At 38.2% G+C, this 20,033-nt stretch overlaps 1 protein-coding gene across 2 annotated transcripts in view; it reads left to right on the top strand.

Annotated features, from left to right (window-relative positions):
- The window catches only part of RB1 (RB transcriptional corepressor 1), an 87,559-nt gene that overhangs the window by 27,804 nt on the left and 39,722 nt on the right, over positions 1–20,033 (top strand). For both annotated transcript variants that reach the window (XM_065656708.1, XM_065656699.1), the window contains exons 10-17: positions 1,221–1,330; positions 2,786–2,863; positions 6,728–6,815; positions 7,437–7,553; positions 8,246–8,302; positions 8,391–8,422; positions 8,500–8,576; positions 8,790–8,992. In XM_065656708.1, the coding sequence (XP_065512780.1) occupies positions 1,221–1,330; positions 2,786–2,863; positions 6,728–6,815; positions 7,437–7,553; positions 8,246–8,302; positions 8,391–8,422; positions 8,500–8,576; positions 8,790–8,992 (762 nt within the window). The remainder of the gene's footprint in view (positions 1–1,220; positions 1,331–2,785; positions 2,864–6,727; positions 6,816–7,436; positions 7,554–8,245; positions 8,303–8,390; positions 8,423–8,499; positions 8,577–8,789; positions 8,993–20,033) is intronic.

Consider the following 20,033-nt stretch of genomic DNA (forward strand, 5'->3'; position numbering starts at 1 on the left):
CATGAACTCAAGAATAGATTGATTCAGCACTCTTATTTTTGGCTGAAGGTTTCCTCACAGTTAGCCCAGTTCATGTAAGAGCTGCTGTTTTTTTCCAGTGAGAATCTGAAGTTTCTGCAACTATGAAATACTGAACTATTTTTAGACAAAAAGAACACAAACCATTAGGAAGATAATGAAAAATGAAAATACAATGAGCTTTTAAAATGAAACAAAGCAAGCAATAGTTGGAATCTAAAGATATTTGATTTAATAATCCTAATCTCAAAGTTTTAACCATGAGATCAGTTTGGAGCAAATTCATTTGGTAAAGGTAAAAGGAGAGGAGGAGGAGCAAAGCAGTGTAGGAGGTATTCGTGGCTTGCTTTTTCCTGGGGCTGACAGGGGACTAATTTGGGTTCATATCTGTTGCCTGCTTTTCTAGCAGGAATTTGCCAGAGCACGTCATCATTTAGTATGTTTAAGGTCTCAGGGAACAGACAATTGAGGTGACTGCCCTCTTCTGCAGGAGCACAGCAGCTGATTAGAAGGGGAGGCTGGTATCTGGCCCTGATTAAAAAAAAATTCCAGACTTTCAGTTAGTCACTCAAAATAAAAACCAAAACAAACTGAAAAACAACAAACTTTTAATGGTCATTTAAAAAACAACAATGTAGACATGAAATAATGGTCTATGTCTTTGTAGAACTGCACCAGTACAAATATTAATATGAAATTGAGAAACTCTTATAGTCAGAACAAGAAGGTTTGAGTTTGTTTTGGCCTTTATTTCCAAACCAAGAGAGACAAGGACCAAGCTGATTGTCTGACACCAGTTCTAAGGACAATCATTTTATGTTTCCTGCTCCTTGAGACCCTTTTTTTTTTTTTTCTGGAAGGAAATACTTAAAAGCCTGGAAATGTTAATTTGATTTGCTGGTCTATGTCTCCCACTCCAGCTATTTTTAGCTCTGTTACAGTGTCAAGACCTACATTTCTTCAAAAAAAGTCTTGTGATCTTTGATTGTTTTCTCTTATAAAATTCTCTCTTTTTGTGTGTGGGAGCAATAATTGTCCTCTGGATATGTTTCAGGTGTTTTGTAAGAAGTGACTTTGTGAGCTCCAAGGTCATTTTCTTAGCATTTCAGCATTGTATGGATGAGGTAGGACTAGCTTATATTATTCAGTAAATCGTTGAAATTGTTCCTATAAAATAAAGTTTTTTTTCAATGTTTTTTGAGGTTGAGGTTCTCTCGAAACACTATGACGAGCTCTATCTCAAAAACAAAGATATAGATGCAAGATTATTTCTGGATCATGATGAAACTCTGCAGTCTGATGTCATAACATGGTAATATTGCTATTTACTGATTTAATTTTGTAATAGAAAATATGAACTTACGTTCTGCCCCCTCATGTTATAAATGGAGATCTCTGTAACACGTTGACCTCTTAGGTTTGTAGTTCAGTTGAGCTATTTCTGGCATCACCAGCCTTGCTTTACATTATTGCTTAGCTAATTAGAAAACATGACTGTGACTCTACCTAAAATGATTTGGAAAATCCACTCTAATTCTTACTCTGTGCAAGCACCCGTCATCCAGGGGAAGCTGAGGAATCGTGAGGAGGCTGAGGCCCTGCCATGCTAGTTGATTAGATATGCCCAATGTGGTGTTATGGCTCTGGGGTCGCCTGGCATGGAATGGCTTGGATCCTCCCTGTCCAGATCCTCCTTCCTAAAACCAGATCATGGCATTTGGAAGCTGTCTGCTGAGAGTCAGCCCATTCTGACTTCTGACCTGTACCCGCAAATTGTTTGGGGAATGGTAGTTTGCAGGGGACAGAAATGTGCCACGAATGGTTTAGCAGAATAAGCAGTTGAGTACCAGTGATGAGGCACATTCCCTGGTGCTGCTGGATAACAGATGTCATGGACCTGTTGGAGAGGGGCCAGAGGAGGGACATGAAAATGATCAGAGGGCTGGAACAGCTCTGCTGTGAGGACAGGCTGAGAGAGTTGGGGCTGTTCAGCCTGGAGAAGAGAAGGCTCCGGGGAGACCTTATTGCGGCCTTTCAGTACTTAAAAGGGGCCTGTAAGAAAGATGGGGACAGACTTTAACAGGGCCCGTTGCAACAGGACAAGGGGTAATGGTTTAAAAGTAAAGGAGAGAAGATTCAGGCTGGACATGAGGGAAACACTGGCCCAGGTTGCCCAGAGAGGTGGTGGATGCCCCATCCCTGGAGACATCCCAGGCCAGGCTGGATGGGGCTCTGAGCAACCTGATCTAGTTGAAGATGTCCCTGCTCATTGTGGGGGGTTGGACTAGATGACCTTTGAAGGTCCCTTCCAACCCAAACTGTTCTATGATTCTATAACTCTATTTGATTTTTTTTGGTCATATGCTTAAATTCCCGTGGTTCCTGACAGTTCAGCATTTCCATAACTTGATGTGAGCTCATGATGCAAGTCTGTGACATTACGATAGAAAAATAAATTCATTTAAAATTGGATTAAAATGGAGCTAATACCAGCTGTACACATAAATTAAGCTGTTTATAAACAGAATTCTATTAAAAAAAAAGAGCTTGGAAGGGAACTTTGAAGGTTATCTAGTCCAACATCCTACTTCAAAGCAGATCTCCTTGGGAATTTAATTTACATTGCTCTAACAACTGCAGTGGTTAGACATCTAGATCTTCCAAAAGTCTGTTCTACAGTTTTATCTTTAGATTAATAAGTCTTTATAGAAAATATTCGTTTTTAAATTATCTTATTTATTCATGAGTTTGTTTTCCATTTCTGTAGCTCACAGTTGGAGAGGACGCCACTGAAAAACAATCCAGATGAGGAACTTAATCTTATACTTCCACAGACTCCTGTTCGGTATGAGTTTTTCTTTTAAGTTTTGTTCTTTTGTTTAGTACCCTGACTAGAAATCTTAACCTTTAGAGTAGTTGTTTTAATTTTAAAGAAACTGTGGTTTTGTTGCTTTTTCATAAAATAGACTGTAGTTCTGGTCACTAATGAGCAGTGGGCATGTCCTGAGGGATGCAGGGTGCCCTCAGTTCCTGACGAAGTTGTTGCAAAACAGAGAAAGCATTTTACTGAGTTGTCTAAAAAGGGCAAGATATATGTAAAGTAGATTACTGTATTTGTTCTTGTGCCAGTGCAACTTTTTATTTCCACAGTAGTACTTTTGTTTGCTCTACTTCCGTCTTCCTTTCTCATCTTTATTCTAGCTCTCTATCTTCTGGCTGCTTTTCTTGATACCAAATTGTATATGTGTACACATTTCTTCTCCCATGATCTTTTCCTCCTTCATGTTGTTTTTTCTGGCTGGGAAGATTTAACATTTCAGAGTGCAAATGTATTTTTGTCTATTGGGAAAATGGATAGATATGGTAGAAATGTGGTATTAATTGGAGACTGGTTGATCTACAATCAAATGCAGAAAAACTGCAAGCTTGAATTCAGTTAACCAAAGGAAAGGAGGTTTGCATGTACCGTTTTTCCCTTGTGCCACATGGGTTTTTTTAACAAAATCAGTATGTTTTTGTGCAAGAACCAGCCAGCTGTGTCACTGCAATGCCATGTGCTATGTGGACAAACACAAGTGTCTGCACAGGCAGTCATTCTTAGGGTGTCCAGTTTAATAAAATCAAACAGTGAAGTTCTTGTTCCATGCTTCGTGTATAAATGCCTTTCATTTTTGTACATTGTTGAAATGAGAGAAGTTATTGTACTCTTAATTATGATTTCAGTTTTCTCAAATGAGTAAAATTATTTTTATTTTTATTAAAAATACTTCTATAGTGTTTATATGCTTGTGGAAGAATGAATTAGACTCTTGACTTGTGCATCTGCTATAAATCTACTAAATGCCACCTGCAGAAACTAATTGTTTTCGAGCCAACAGAGCAGCAAGGTTCCAAAAAGCTTCTTCATAAAAATAATGAAAGGATACATGCAGCTGAGATAGATATTGATCAGTATATGAAAGCACTTTTCATCGCCTGTGACTGCAAAAGGCTTTATTTGATAGCTTTTGTGGTCCCTTTTAGTTTTAAGTTCCAATCTTTAACTGCCAGTGACGCTGTTTTATCTGTAAGGGCATGAGTTTGCCTTTCAGTTCCCAGACTGAGCGCAATATCAGGAACTAGAGCGCAATATCAGGAACTAGACGATCTATAAGATGTAGTGCATTTAAAAACAAGGTCATTGACAACAAATTCCTTTTTTGACAAATACAGACAGCTATTGACACTTTTCAATTATTCTAGAATTAAAGCCCTCTAACACTCTGAAAGGTGCTTCATGAAAGTTCTTGACATGAGTCTTATCAAGGAAGTCCAGGAGTACCAAGTTTCTGCATTGCTAAAAATTAGAAATGTAGGAAACCAACTTTGATCTTGAGAGGAGGTCTAGTGAGATACTTAGATTCTCTTCATCCACACGTGGGTCTCTGAGTCTTCCAAAACTGATGCCATTTAAGGCAGTTGAAGTGAAGGTTTATTCGAGAACAGTGATTTGGGCTGTGGTAACTGTTTCTCATAAAGCCACTGAAGCGTCACTAGATGGCACTAAACCTTTGGTCACCAGTGCAGAGTGATAAGTCTGTCATTAACTCTCCCTTAATTAGGTAGAAGCCCTTACAGATTATGTTAAAAGCACCGTGCTTATTACTTTGAGTCTTCTTATCTTCTTTCTGGACTTAGACCCTAGGGATCTGCTCTAAAGCCCCCTGAAATTAGTAAGAATCTAATAATTTCCATCAGTGGGTTTGTATCTGGTCATTTATATATAAAGAAGCAGATAAAATGGGTATAAGTACTAGTTCCATTTTAGTTTTTCCCACTGTCCTTGTGCTTTTCCTTACCACTAGCAGAGTTTTGGTAGAAGTGATTTTACCAAAACCTTCTAAAAAGTAGATTAAAGAAAAATGCATCTTTGCAGTATTACAGTTGTAATGATTGGGCGTTGTTTTTTTCTTTCTCCACTTATTTTCTGAGTGATATGAGCCAAATTGAGGTTAAATAGCACAGAACCAAACAAAAAGACAGAAACCACAATAACAAATTCAGAAAGTAACAATATCACTGGAAGAATCAAGCTGTTTCTTAGGAGTTAGAAAAAATAATACACTAACCTTTATAAAAGAATAGAAACTTAATGCTATTGCTTAATACACAACTTGAAATATGTTTAAAAAAAGAACCAGGCCATGTTAATACTTAAGGATGTACTGGATATATTATTAGTTCTGTATATGTTTGTGCAAATAATAAAGGCAAAACAATACATGATACCCCCAAAAGTTGGAAGTGTGGGCTGTTTCGATGCTAGCTCATGCGCGTATGTTCTTGTTCTGTATGACAAGGTCATTATTGTTCTTATTTTCCCACCTGTAGAAATTTCAGTCACCTTCTGGATAATATGTGCTATTTGAGAAGTGGCATTTTTCTGTTATCTTAAAACAATCGTCTTTCTGAAAATAATGAAAAATGTTTGTCAGGATTTGGTTCTAGAAGAGAAACTGAAAAATGCTTTCTTCAGAGAGACAGACACTCTAACAAGGCATTTGTTTGTGGAATAAACAGCAGGATCCTATGTACTTGTCTTCAAAGTATTCCTAATTCTTTAAATTATTAGAGCTTTTCTGATATACTGCTCTTACTTGGGTTAGCTTTAGGATTTCTCTACGTTAAGACATTGGATATGAATCAATGGATTGTAGTTTTGAATTTGTTTTTAGCAAGGAAATTCTAGGCGTTAAGTAGAGGTACAAATAGTTCTGATGTTAGTGTGGGGTTTTTTCTGTACCTGTAAAATAATGCGAATAAGATCATATGTGGAGGCATACTTCAATACTTCAGTATATCCAAGTTGATAAAACATTATTTCTATCTACTTTTCATCTAGATAATATAGAATTTTATTCTACTTTTTATGATACTGCTTTTTTCAGTGTTCCCAAGAAATACATTTCTTTAATGTCTGCATCCTTTTCCCCACCCATAATACTTTAAAAGAAGATTTTATAATTAAGATCTTTCTAACCTAGCTACAGATACAGTAGGTAAAATAAGGATTACAGAACTTCTAGTCTTTCTATTTGAACTAGAAGGAATTGGAGTTAAAGTAAGAATTCAAGTTCTAAGGTGACTTTTGGGTTCACATCCAGGGAGGGAGAAAGCTCATATTCTCTTGCCATTGCCAATAGGAATGTTGACAGCTCTGCACCTGAAAAATAAGAGTTGTTCAGAGCATCTGTGTTAAAAAGGCTGGATTTCTTGTGACTGCCATATTTTAGTACATCTTACTTATTACACTTGTGAATAGGTGACTTGAAACATAAAAACTGTCTTCATTCACCAGGTTTTTTTGTATTATTTTTGTAAAATGCCAAAGTGTTTTTGTTAAGGAGATGCTTGATTTAACTGAATATTTTCACATACAAGGATTGCAATTCCACTATTGTATTGCTTTTAGAAGTGCTTGTTATTGTTTATTACTTAATTTGTGTTTTTTGGTTATTTACTTATGGATTGTAATAATTCTGATAATTAGCTTATTAGTTAAATTAGATTATTAGAATTCACAATAATTAACACAGTACAACAGTTTTTCCCAGTAGGTTGTTTGATAACTGGGGTAAGAAATAAATTTTTTGTTGTTGTTGCTGTTTGGTTTCTGGAAACTGTCAAGCCAACCTTAATGTCTATTATACATTTTATTGTATTTTTCCAGAGCCGCAATGAATAACATTCAACAATTGATTATGATTTTAAACTCCGCAGCTGATAAACCATCAGATACTCTCAACAGGTATTTCAATGTAAGTGACTAGAAGGAGGATTTGTGAAAGATTCATGGAATCATCACTCAAGTGCAATAAACACCTATAGATCTGATGCATGTTTTGGGAAATGCCTTTATTAACAGCTGTTTTTTGACAAAGTACATTTCAGTTTGGATGGTTTAAATGTAATTACTTGTTTTAGAAAGCATTTCTATCTAACATGTGTACTTGAACATTGTAAATTCTTAAATATTTTTGTTACTGCACTAAATATTAAGATTTATTTGTGTGTATCAGATGGAAAAAGAAAGGGATGTAAAAGGGAGACAAAGAGGAGGAGGATGTTCTCAGGATCTCATGTCCACATTCAGCAACTTAAGTGTATTTCTAACTTTAAAGACATGGATGTTGATGTTACTACTTCCATATTAGTTGGGTTGCAGCTAGTTGTGTGTGAGACATGAAGCTGTAGTTACTGGAAATTGTTGAACGTATCCAATGATTCTGGTTTTTAAATATTCCACTTTTATTTAAGCTGATTAAAAGATGTTACAAAGTGAGGCAGGACTCATGTGACTAAATCGTTGAAGCATTTTTGAAGTAAAATGTCCTTTCTCTGCCTTTCCTTCCCCTGCCCTCCTTCCTGTACTCTGTTAGAATTGCACGGTGAACCCTAAAGATAGTATCCTGAAAAGAGTGGAAAGTCTTGAGCACGTCTTCAAAAAGAAATTTGCCGAAGCAGTTGGACAGGGCTGTGCTGAAATCGGTTTACAGGTAACTAGCATTTTGGTTGAGATTTACTCCTTTGAACTCTGTTGGTAGTAGCTAGTGTGAGACCTGCCTTACTGACTGTTCTCCTTCAGTGCAGATCAATAACGGGAGAAAGTGACATTATTCTTTTCAAGTTGATGAATGGACAGGTATTTCTTTCTAAAGCGCTGTAAGGATAGTATTCCAGAAATTATTCTTAATACCTAAGGAACAGTAGGAACTGGGTGGAAATATGTTGGAAATATTCTAATGAAGAATGGGAAAATTGCTGGGCAAAATGCATCTAGGGAAATGTATATTTGCATTCAATAAGGTAAATTAACCTACAACAGCAAAAGGTGACTCACTTCCTTATAAAATCAGTATGCCAGCTGTGCTTTCGACAAGGATTTAAGAAAACAAATCCAACTGAGTTTGTACTTGACAGCCTCCTGTCTGTCAGTCCTGCTTTGTCCTGTTAGCTGGGAATCAACATGAACACTTGGTTAAGTCTTCATAGGGTTGGGGTAGTCACAAACCTTAGTAGCCTTTGAGGCCTCTCCAGTGCTATTGCGAATGAAACTGGGGACAATGACTTCTTTATAGTGGCTCTTCCAAAAAACAGAAACGTTCTGAATTGTTAAAACACAAGAGTCTGCCTCTTCTAGTCTGTTAAAACTTCTTGCGATGTTCTTGAATTTCTTCTTTTTTAACAGAGATATAAGCTTGGAGTACGTCTGTATTACAGAGTAATGGAATCTATGCTAAAGTCGGTAAGTTTAGTACTGGTGACTTAGTACTGGCATTGCATTTACAAATACTAAGAATATTCACAAGTTTGGTTTGATTTATATATTTCAGGAGGAAGAGCGCCTCTCAGTGCAGAATTTCAGGTAGGTGCCCTTAACTTGTTGTCAAAGCCTGCTATTTTAGTGTTAGGACAAGTATTAATAATTTTCTTTCTCTTTAGCAAACTTCTGAATGATAACATCTTCCACACATCTCTTCTGGCGTGTTCTGTTGAGGTCGTCATGGCTACATATGGCAGTAAGTTGGATCTAAAGTCCTAAGTAACATTGTTATTTATTGATAATTATTTGCTATTTGTTCTAATACATAAAATACAGTAAATAGCAAAAAAAAAGTGCTCACTGACATTTTTGAACTAGCTAGCAATGAGTCAATAAATACAAAAAGGAAAAAACATCGTAAGTGAAAGAATGTAGTATGCTTGATAATTTTAGTCTGTTTTCCCTGCAGGAAATGCTTCACAAAGTGATGGTACCAGTGCTGAAACAGATGTGTCTTTTCCATGGATTCTCAATGTGTTTGATTTAAAAGCTTTTGACTTCTACAAGGTGATCGAAAGCTTTATTAAAGCAGAGCCAAGCCTAACAAGGGAAATGATAAAGCATCTAGAACGCTGTGAACATCGAATTATGGAGTCTCTTGCTTGGCAATCTGTAAGTAATGCTTTAAAGTAGTATTTGTTCTTGTACAACGTGCGTATCTAGAAAAAGGAAATCACACTCAGCTCTATAAAATATGTTCTGGTCTTGCTGAGATTTATTTCTAGCAAAATAAATGACGAGCAAACCAAGATTAGTTTTGGCATGTCTTCAGGTTTTGAAAAAAAGGAATATATCAGAGGAAGAAGTCAACATGGCTCTGCTGATTGTAGGCCAACATCATCTTACTACTCTGTCGTGAATCTTAAAGGTGGTACCCTTAGACAGTATTTTAGTGCCAAAGACAAGGCAATAAATTCTATGCCTTTATTTGTAAGTTAATTTTTATCTAGTTGCTATTCCCACTTGGCAATAGAGCCTTAGTTCTGTGCATCTTAGGTGTTTGTGAATAGTACTTAAAATATTGATTCACATTGTCCTTTGTGCTTCAGTCCCTTTAGTTTCTTTGAGTGCCATTAAAATAAAATGCTGGGAGGTTAGGTTGGTATTTTTTAGGCTGGATCTCAGTAAATCAAACATTGTTTCTTTGTAGGTTACTCATAAACCAAAAATATTCTATTAATGCCATGAAACAGGAGACTATAAAAACTGTTCATTTTGACCAGAGAGACTTAAAGTGACTGATTAAGAACCCATCCTGTATATTATAGTTCTGGGAAGTTTAAAAACCACAGTATCCTGTAGCTAATGAGATAGTTTAATCATGAAGCAAGTTTTCTTTTCAGGGTAATCTGTTTGGTTTGACTATAACTTCAGCGTGAATATTCAACAGTTTTGTAGTACGGATGATACTTTACCAGGCTGTGGGGTTATACTCCTGGATTTGGGGAACGCTCCTGTGCCTGAGCAGCGAGAGCTCCATCCCCGTTGAGATTTTTGCTCAGGAGCAGCACGCTGGCCTCAGATGTGTGTGGAAGCATTTGTTGTGCTTCAAACTGAACCTGGTGAACTGCCTTGTGCCAGCCAGCCCTTGGCACTTGATTTCCTTTGCCAAATAGTCAGTGGGCACATGTCATGCAGCTCCCTGAATGTGCCCTGGTATGACGGTGACTTTTCCATTGGGGGAGCTGTGACGTGAGTCTCAGCCCCATGCTCATCACTACAATGCTCTGTGCCCCGGGATTTTGGGTGTTGTACCAGAGTGTAAATTTTTCCCTCTGTAATGCTTTTGCATGTGGGTTTGGTGTCTTGGGAAATGCACATGGCCTTTCTGTTGCTATATGAATTTCTTCGTGGTTTTGCTTATCTTTGAATAAGACTGCCTGAAAGCACTTGAGGCCGAGAGCCTCTTACCAGAGCCTACAGAAACACGGAAAATGAGGCAGTGTTTCAAGAGGCAGGTAGTATTTTAAGAAGCTTGTAGGCATATAAAAAGTGCTTATTTAAGAATTGTAACATTCAGAGGACAAAAGGCAGTGGTACAGATAGCAAAGTTTGACTCTCTACAAGCAAAAAGTGGCTCCTGCTACCTTCTGCAAATCAGTTTGAAGTCAACTTACTGATCAGCAATAAACCATATATACCAGTTTCTACGCAGTAATTCAAGCCCTATGTGCAGATAATTTAATTTGGATTTGGGCTTTCGGACTGGAAAATGCAAAACATTTTGTTTTCAAAAATTACAGGTGTAGTTGCAGGCTTTTGTGAAACCAATTATAATGTCAACAAGAAGCCCAGGATTATTTAAAGTTTTCTGAATGCTCTGTTTGAATGTATTTAATGTATTTCATATATCTTGAGTTGCCAGAGGTCTATGTTTTGGTACTGTTTTGGGCTGGCTTATATAGCTGATTTGAGTGTTAATAGAATAACTCAGCTGCCTATAAGGGAAAGGCTGTGATTTGCAAGCAGCAGAATGCACAGCGGTGGCTCAGGAGGGAAGTTGTGAAGCATTGTCTGTGCTAAAGTGTCTTGCTGAGCCTCTTGGTCATCGCGGTGAAGGACCCGAGGCCTGTACATTGTAAGGCTGCGCGTAGAAACGTAAAGCCACGAGTCCTCTAGTGCAGAAAATCCACCTCTGCCTCCCATCTAAATATTGGCTGGTTTAGTCTGGAAGTGGAACCTACTAGCAACAGGAGCAAATGTTTCTGTGGCAAATCTGTAAGGTGGTTGAGGTCAGGTATCCCAGGAAGGTTCAGCTAGCAAACAAAGGAGTGGTTTACCATAACCTTCTGCAGTTCCTCACGTGGATATTGTCAGCATGTAATGGTGTACCAGGTTTACAAAGTGTCTGCTTAATTAGCAGTTCCCACAGGAAGGGGTAGGCAATTACAGAAGTGTAGTTCATACCAGTAAATCTCTTACCTCCAAGTGTTTGATAAAGGAGGAGGGAAAAGCCAGATGACTACTGCTTAGTCATAATGAGTATCTCACCACAAGTGATTGCTTTGGGTTAATTTTAAACAAATTACCTGATAATCCAAAAAAAAAAAGGAATCTCAAGAGTCAAGTTTCTTAACATGGTTAGAGAAAGCTTTTTTTTTCTGAAAAATGATAAAATGAAGAAAAATGAAGAAAAGCATGGAATGAGTAAAATTTATGCAAAAAATTCTAGCTTGGTTAATAAGAACAGAAACATTTGAAAAATATTTATTTACAAATATTTGCATAATCCAACTCTGATTCCCCCAATTGTTTGCCATGTTCTTTTGCTTAGTTCTTACCTTCCTGGCAAGATACAACATTGCATTGTAAGGCTTGTCTGCTCTTTGGAAAGTCAGGTCTGTATTTATCCAGTCTTTCCTCATTCTCCTGAGTGCTTTAGGAAGAAGGATTTCAATATGAGATTTAACGAGATTGAGCAATTGAATACGGAATAGCTTGAATTTAGTGTAGTTTTACTTGTCATAGAGCTTTTGTGAGGGAAAACGCCTTGCATAATTTCTCTGAAGAAAAAAGTCTTAAGTGCATCTGACCTTTTTCTGACTTTGGAAGCTGTATCAAATGAATGTGAATGGTTCTGTGTTTTACTGGTATCTGAAGATAATATATCACTCCTTTGCTAGTCATTGTGAAGTTGTTTATTGCTTTTGCATAGCTTGCTGATTTAGTCATCTGTACTTTAGGAAGGAGGCGAAACTTTTCTAGGTCATCCTTTCTTGTAACAAAAAAGCATAGCCAGACAAAATAAAGGGTGGAAAAAAGTTGAAGGTTCTTAATAAATATTAATTTTGAGAAGGGGCAAGTGTCCATACTGACTTAATCGTGTGGAAAGTACTTCCTTTCCTTAAAACTTTATTGAACCCAAAGGGAGAAGCCCCATTTATCGACTCAAATGTTATTTACCAGTGAGGTTATGATGCTTCCAGATGCAGATTATGTGGAGATCAATTTAGAATATGTTAATGCTGCATAATTTTTATTTGCAGAATAGAAATAAGCTGTATAATATTCTTTCTTTACTGTAGAACGTTTGTGTTTCATCTCCCTACAGTATTTTGGGCACTTTAAAAATTTTATAACTTTAAAGGGAACTGAAATTACTCAGACTGAAAAAATAAAGGTCCTTATAGCCATTGCTTCATTTTTATCATATTTATATAAATATGATTTAAACCCTGGCATAGTTAAAATTTGTTTCCTATGAAAGGGGTGGATTGTTACCTGCCAGCCTGGGAGATCATGCTCAGCTTTTCCATAATTCTGTCAAATTGATCTCTCTTGTGGCTTATCCAAAAAAGTAATTGTTTTGAGTATCTGAGATGATGGTTGTGTGAAAAAATTCCAGAATCTCTGAATTTCCCTTATAGAAAGCCCTGTCAGCTGCCATGTCACATACTTGACTAAAGTGTCGCTGCTTGCTGCAGTGCATTAGGAAGAAACAAGAGCAGGTTCACAGTGCAATTCACATAAAGTCTATCAATTTTCAGTCTATTTTAAGAGTTGAAATACCTGTAGTACCTGAAATATATTTGTTTCTGCGAACAATGTGACTTTGGTTTGTTGGTTTTGGTGTTTTGTGGTGTGTGTGTGTGTGTTTTTGTTTTTTGGTGTTTGTTTTTTTTTTGCTGTGTCATTCAAGAAGGTAAACACCTATGGAGTATCTATCTTTGTTATATGTATCTGCAAAGCAGTCCAGTTGTATTTCCCTGCCTCTCGGCTTGTGTTCTGCTCATAAGCTGTGAACAGGGAAGAGCAAGCAAGATGTTTGATTTCTTTCATACTGCTGCTTAGGGAATGTGCTTCCTGCAAATACCTCTTCACACGTACTGTATGTAAAGAGCGTGGAGCGTACACATGTCCTAAATCATCGCGTTTGGCATATTTAAAATAGTTTGGGCCACGTTACAAAATACTTTTTCTGCAAGCCAACCTTTGGTGGGCCAGAGATGGCATGTGTCAAGCCCTTCTGCTCTGTCAGGCTTCAGCGACCCAGTGCTGGGGTAGTGAAAGGGTCTTGTTCTTCTGCACTGGAGGAGCTGCAGACCAACTGCAGCCTTGTCCAAAGCTTGGTGATTCATGCCAGCCCAGTGAGGCAGGTTAGAGAAAGAAGCACAGCCACACTTTCCTGGTCAGCTCTACAGATGGTAAAATGTTCTGTTGTTAACTTGTTAACTCATCCGCATGAGCACCTGGAGTCCAAAGGCTATTCCTGTGGTTTTAAAAGGTTACCTGGTTGCTTTTGCTGTTAACAGGGATGAGAGGCAGCTGCATCACCTTCTACAACCCCACAATGGCCCAGAACTGAATGGGAAGGTACATTGTGGTGGCCTAAAGGGAGTTTGTTTGCAGTTTGATTTGGTCTGCTAGCTTCAACTTTTTTTTTTTTGGTGTTTGTTTGTGTGAAGGGTAAACAGATGTGGAACTGAAGCAGTGCATTGCACTCCAGCTGTTGACACTGTAGGTTCCTTTGACTGTGACCTTCTTTAATATTTGCTATCTTAATTGAGGTTTGTATTTTTCAAAGGAAGAAGGAACACCAGTATTGACAGGTGTTGTTATTTAGAGTTTTAATATGGTTCAGAGTTTTAAGGACTGATGGAAGATAAAGATAGCCCTACAAGGTTACTCTTTTAATGGTTAAAATATGATCATAAGTAGGCAAGTATACTTTGCTGTGTCTGTAAGTCCTTCCATGTAGCATTGCCTAAACTGTACTCCATAATACTTCTCCTTTGTCCGTTCCTTCTCTGTGGCTTCTATTGTCAATTAAACATTTGCAATGAAATATACAGTGCTGTTTTATTGTTGATTTAACATAACTCAATGTTTGTATTAAATATTTGTCAACTAACTATGTGGTTAAAATTTATACTCGGATACCTCATCCCACACCAAAGACTTCAGCTGGTTTTAAATGATGCCGCTCACTGTGGCAGAAATACCTTCCTGAGGAAAGCCATGTATTCCCAAAGAATATGTTTTACTGAATTAATATGGCAAACTCACTGAGCTGGAATAACAGCAGACCTACTTTGATTGTGCAGTAAGGTTTAAAAATATGAAACAGGTATGCTTAAGATTTGCTTAAAAAGTGTTAGACAAATCCAGGTCAGGATAAAGCTCTAAGAAATTACAGGTAAGCAAGTACTCCTTAGTATTTGGTATAGTACAAGCTTAACTATGCAGCCTCCTAGTCTTTGTACAAGGACACAGTTATTGTGGTACTCACTACACTGGAGTGCTTAGAGCCTGTTTCCTTGGATGCAGTGTACAATTTCAAATTAGGTTACTGTGCTCCTTGTATGGAGGAATTGAGCATCTAGGAATGGGAGCTAGTATATCTGCTTGTGGTATGTATCCTTCTCAGTGGTGTTTTCTATTAGGTTTATGCCTGAAGTCCTACACCTCTTCTGGAAGTAGATACCTACATGCAGTTTTAAGTCCTCTCTTCAATTTTGATGTCCGAAGTAATTCCTTTTAAAACTGGAAGAAGTAGAAATGGTCATACTGTCAATGTTTCATACAATAGGTTACTAGATAAATTCTTTACTTCTGTATTAGCAGAATGACTCTAAAACCTTGTTGGCAGATGGGTTGGACTAGATGATCCCAGCCTTCCCCCAACCCTTCTAACCCCAGCTGTTCTGTGATAGGCAGCCAAGTAAGGCCAGGCAGCAAGGACTGGGTATTGGGGCTGTGTCTGTACTACTAGCCTCAAAGAGATAGTAGTTTGGGCTTGAGTATTGCCCACAGCCATTAATGGTGTTCTGGCAGTAACATGTTCCCTGGCATGTTCTGGCATTTGTCAGCACTCCTCTGGGCAACGCCTGGGCAAGATTTGGGGCATGATGCAGCTCAGGGACTATTTTCAACTGCTGGTGTGGATTAGAAGTGGAGAAAGCTTAGGTGCGTGGGTGCGAGCTGTGCTTTGCCGCTTGCCCTCAAGGCCTTAGGACAGGCTGGGGCTCGTTGTGTTACCAACTGCAGATCTGGTCGTGGGTTCACCCACGAGTGACTTCAGCGCTGGCAAGTGAGTCAAGTGTTCTCCTACTGTCTCTCCTCAAGGCTCCAGTAGTCGTGTGTCTTTCTGCACAGCAGGCGGTTTCTCTTAGAAAAGCTAGTGTATGTCAGACATACTCCTTTCATGCCTTCTAAATTTTGCTTTTCCCTAGATATGGGAATATCTAATTTGTGAATGAGGGGCAGCCTTAGGCACAAAAAACTGCTTGGCTTATCCAGAATGACAGCGTTTGCAGGCAGGCTCGCTGGCAGGATGCGAACCACCTACGGAGCCTCACTGGTGCAAAGACAGGTACCTCAGGAGTTGCAGGCATCACATTGCTCTTGCAGACATCACCCATCTCCTGTGATCTTCTGGATTTTAGGCACCTGGTATCCTGCCTCAGTGTGGAGGCTGCTATGGACAATGATTTTAAGTGTGGAATTTTCTAGGCGCTTTTTCTTACAGGGCAAAATTGTGGTAAGGGTCACCAAACTATGCCATTTCATGTGTTCGTTGTGCTCCTTTCAAAAAAGTTGTTAGGAGGATGCAGCTTTAACCTTAAAGAAGGAACTGAGAATTGATTTGAGGTTTTCTGTCTGTACATACTAAATATATTTCTGCTTGCATCATGATTGCGTTCTAGAAGCATGTGTGATGAGAGAGAGGTCACTACCACTGCTTCTTGGTATGATAGTGCTAAAGGACCATACTGGTTCTGCTGCATATGTTTTATATTTTTTTTGAGGTCATGAATTAGCTCTGACATTTCACTTGTCACAGCTGTGGCTGGAAAGCCTTCTATGATTTTGCCTTTAATCATACAAGGCACATTCTTAGAAGTCTGTAAGATGGTTGCTTTCTGGGTATTTGTGAATTTATCATATAGTATCATATAAATATGTTTATGTGCTTTTTTTAGTTTGAGCATATGCGTATATATACATGCACACGCTTTTTAATAAATGCATAAATATGTTGGAGTGTCTCTCCTGTGCCTTTCAGTACTCCTGAAGACTTTCCTTTTATAGAAATCGTGCTGTGCTTTTTGAGGCTTGAAACTTTTATCTGCTAAAGGCAAATTGAAAAACCAGGAAGAATGCCCAATGATAGTCTTCACTGTCTGCACCATCACTTTGAAAATCTTCCCTGCCACTCCTATTTATTGTGAAGATGACTCAAGTTGTTATTCATGCTTGGGTGTTACCATCCGAGCAAATCCTCTGGGCTACTGGAAGAGAAACTAGAACACTTAAGGTCCAGGCCCTGTGTTTTCTGCTTTTGTCTGTCTTGGCACTGTTTTCACTTCTTGGTACACACTAAGTGTACAAAACACTCACTAGGGCTGGAAGATATTGGTTATGTTAGCACAGTATTAATGGATTTATCTGTTGCAGGTATACCAAGCCAGCCCAACCCTTAAGATGCTATTTTGATTCAAGTACAAACACGACCAAAGGGATTACCTAAAACGCAAGCAACTATGTGGAGTTTTCAATCTGTGAAAACTGGATGCCATTCTTGATTAAGGATTTAAGTTTTTCTCTACTTCATCTACTGCCCCTCTTATTAGGGGAGCGTTAATCCTGCACTATTAGACTTCTATAACTTAGATATTTAGGCTCACTCTATACTTGAGACAGAGCTGCACTTCCAGAAAGCAATTAATTTTATTTATCTTCAAGTATTTTACAGTGGGATTATTCACTTTCTGAAGGTCCTTCTTTCCACTGACTGTAGAGAGCATCTGTCTCAATGACAAACCTAAACCAGATGTATAATGTTTGTCTGAGGTTAGTAGAAGTGAATCATAATGCTTAACATTGGTCTTTAACTGCGTTTCCCCCTTTCACTGTTAAGGGGTCATTAACAAGAGGTAGCTATTTAATTATGCCTAGTTTTGCTTTAGGTGGCCACTTGTGCTATATATCTCATCTATAGTCACTGTTGTGGTTTCTGTTTGTGTGGAGATCACGTACTGTTACCAGGGTGGCTGCAGAAGCAGAGGATGTCATGATCTCTCTGGCTGTAGACTTAGAGCTATCACAGGGAGCCAGGCTTTATAGCCTGTGCTCAGTGGAGCTTGCAGCTCTGCAGTATAAAGATATCTACACTGGTCCCAACTACAGAGTTAGCCACAGAAATAAGACTTGGTGAACAGGCTATACTTCTAGTCTTTTTTTTTCCTTAAGGTTGCCCTGATTGTTAGTAGAACTTTAACAAAAATAATAGTTTTCTGGGAATCCTTGATTTTTCAAGTTGCTTTATGTTGTTCAGTGTTTTGGTGGGCATACCACAGCTGTAGGACTTTCATTTTAGTCCTGCTCTGTTTCTAGGTAGTTTGAACTTCAGCTTTTCATCCTGCAGCATTGCAGTATCTGCATTGCAGGTACTTTGTAAGAATGCTGAAAAGAGCCTGTGCGGGGAAAAGTGTATTAAAATTCAGGGAGATTGGCTTGGAGTTCTTTAGTTTTGTGAAAGCTTGCTGAATTGGGTCAAATTTGATGAGGCTTTCTCCTTAAATACAAATAATGCTTGGGTTAAATTCTGCAGCCATATCCCTGCTACTTCTTCCTTGGATGGGATTATGTTCTCTCTGTAGTTCTGTAAATCTTTGTAGTGAAACAAAACTGGTAAATGGGTAAAATGAAGTTTTGTGGTGGTGTGTGGTTTTTTTTCCCTCTTCTTTTATCTGAGCCACAGTCCTGAGTAATGGTCATAAGCTTTATTGCTCTTTATATCCTTATTGGTGTGTTATTTGAGCCATTTTATAGTTAACTTTTCTTTGGAAGATAAAGTTAGCTTCTGTTAGGAAGCAAAGGAAGTGCCAAACATTCTACTGTGTATTTTTTTTTTACCAGCTATATGCTCGATTTTCAAGCTCCTAAGGTTATAACAGTATCTTGTCAAACTCAAACTGCCTAATTATATGTCATTGGAAGTGAGGTTTTTGTCCCTCTGCTTGTTGCATTTTGTTTGAAGCCGTTGCATGCATAAATGCATGGGGTTTTTTGCTGTTGTCATTGGTGGGGTTTTTTTGTTGGCCAAAGAAGTGCTTTTGTGCCTGATTTTATACAGTATAAACGTATGGCATTTCAGCTATACGTTTGTATCAGAGTACAGTAACTTTCCAGTAATAAAAAAGTCCTTATCAGGGATGAGGATCCCCCTGTTTACAACTGTTGAGCAGGCATAGTGTTCACCATCCTCCAGAAAGGCAATCATCCCTCTGGGTTTCGGTGAAGCTCTTCGTTTGGGTTGGGTTTGCTGCTCAGAACAGGTTAAGTGCAGGCTGGTAAGTGTCTCTGGTACAGCTGAACATGGTGCTGCCAACATCTGGACCTCTGTGCCTGGTGTTCTTCTGAACCCCTGAGCTTCAGGCTTACCCAGTTAGGCTGTACCTAGTCTTAACTTGGCTTGGGTAAGTACCTGAACTGTCACCACTCTGTCCTTCCCATTCAGCTTGCCCAGAACAAACCCTGTGCCTGTTGTACCTTCCAGCAGCTCAGAGGAACTCACAGATCTCATCTGGACAGAAATGGCTGCTAACTTGTTTGTTTTTTTTTTTTTTTTTTAGGGCTTAACCACCTACAGGAGCATGTGAAACACAATGTGAGCATGCAGTATATATGAAAGTTTCTTTCATGCATAAAAAGTGTTAAATACCTGTAGTAAACAAGTAGACAAAGACTTTGGATTTGGTTTCATTGGCAGATATTTTGGTACTTGCTTCATTCTGTATTCTCAAATTTTTGCCATGTTTTGCTATAGAGTTAACAAATTTCTTTAGTAGAAAAATATCTGCAATGCTGTAGGTACTTCCTTCATTATGTCATAAAAGCATCCAAGTTTTATTGCAGATGCTTCCAGCTTTAGACAAGTGTAATTCTTGATGCTGTGATTAATTGTAATTTTTCGTAATCCAGCATCACTCCTTAGTGATCAGGAGTGTTTTCAGTTTTTATTATATCAATAGTTGCTTTTAGAAAGTGCTCACCAGTACAGACTTCCAAAAATTAGTAGATCTAATGTTATATAGTTTTACGGAAAGTTGAAGACTTGCAACTAATGTGTACAATTGACTTCCTTTCATAAAGCAGCAATTTTTGCAGAATTCATGTGAAAAGCAGAAGAGTTAACATAGCCACAGCTGTTTTCATGTGAGATAGACTTAATATTATTCCCAATGTATGGCTTTAATTTCGGGTGCCTTCTGTTACTGTTATTTAAGAATGGTTTTCTTTAAGGCAGCAACTCCCTGTTTAAAAAAGGTAGAGTTAGGGCAGATCTTAAAGCTATGTGTATGGAAAAGTGTTCTTTCATCCCTTCATGAAAAGACAGGAACTTCTTTTTAGAGGCCTTCCTTTGTTGCTTGTGGTTTGATTCTCATGTTCAAACTGTAGACAACTTATCCCTGCTTAGTGCTGACCAGCTGTTGGTTTTGTTATAACTAGAGTGAATGGACTGCTTGTTAAATAGAAAAAAATTCGAAATCTAAATTCTCAGTTCTGGAATTTTTAGTCTTACAACAAAATGGTAGGTTTTATAAAAGACCAGATGTGTGCAGGGTTCTTTTTGTTTGTTTTAATTTTGTGATGAGTTCAGTTTTCCTACAGGAAAAACTGGGCTTGCTTTATAAGCAGTTGTGTAACA

The sequence above is a fragment of the Caloenas nicobarica genome, chromosome 1, assembly GCF_036013445.1.
Source record: "Caloenas nicobarica isolate bCalNic1 chromosome 1, bCalNic1.hap1, whole genome shotgun sequence".
Lineage (NCBI taxonomy): Eukaryota > Metazoa > Chordata > Aves > Columbiformes > Columbidae > Caloenas > Caloenas nicobarica.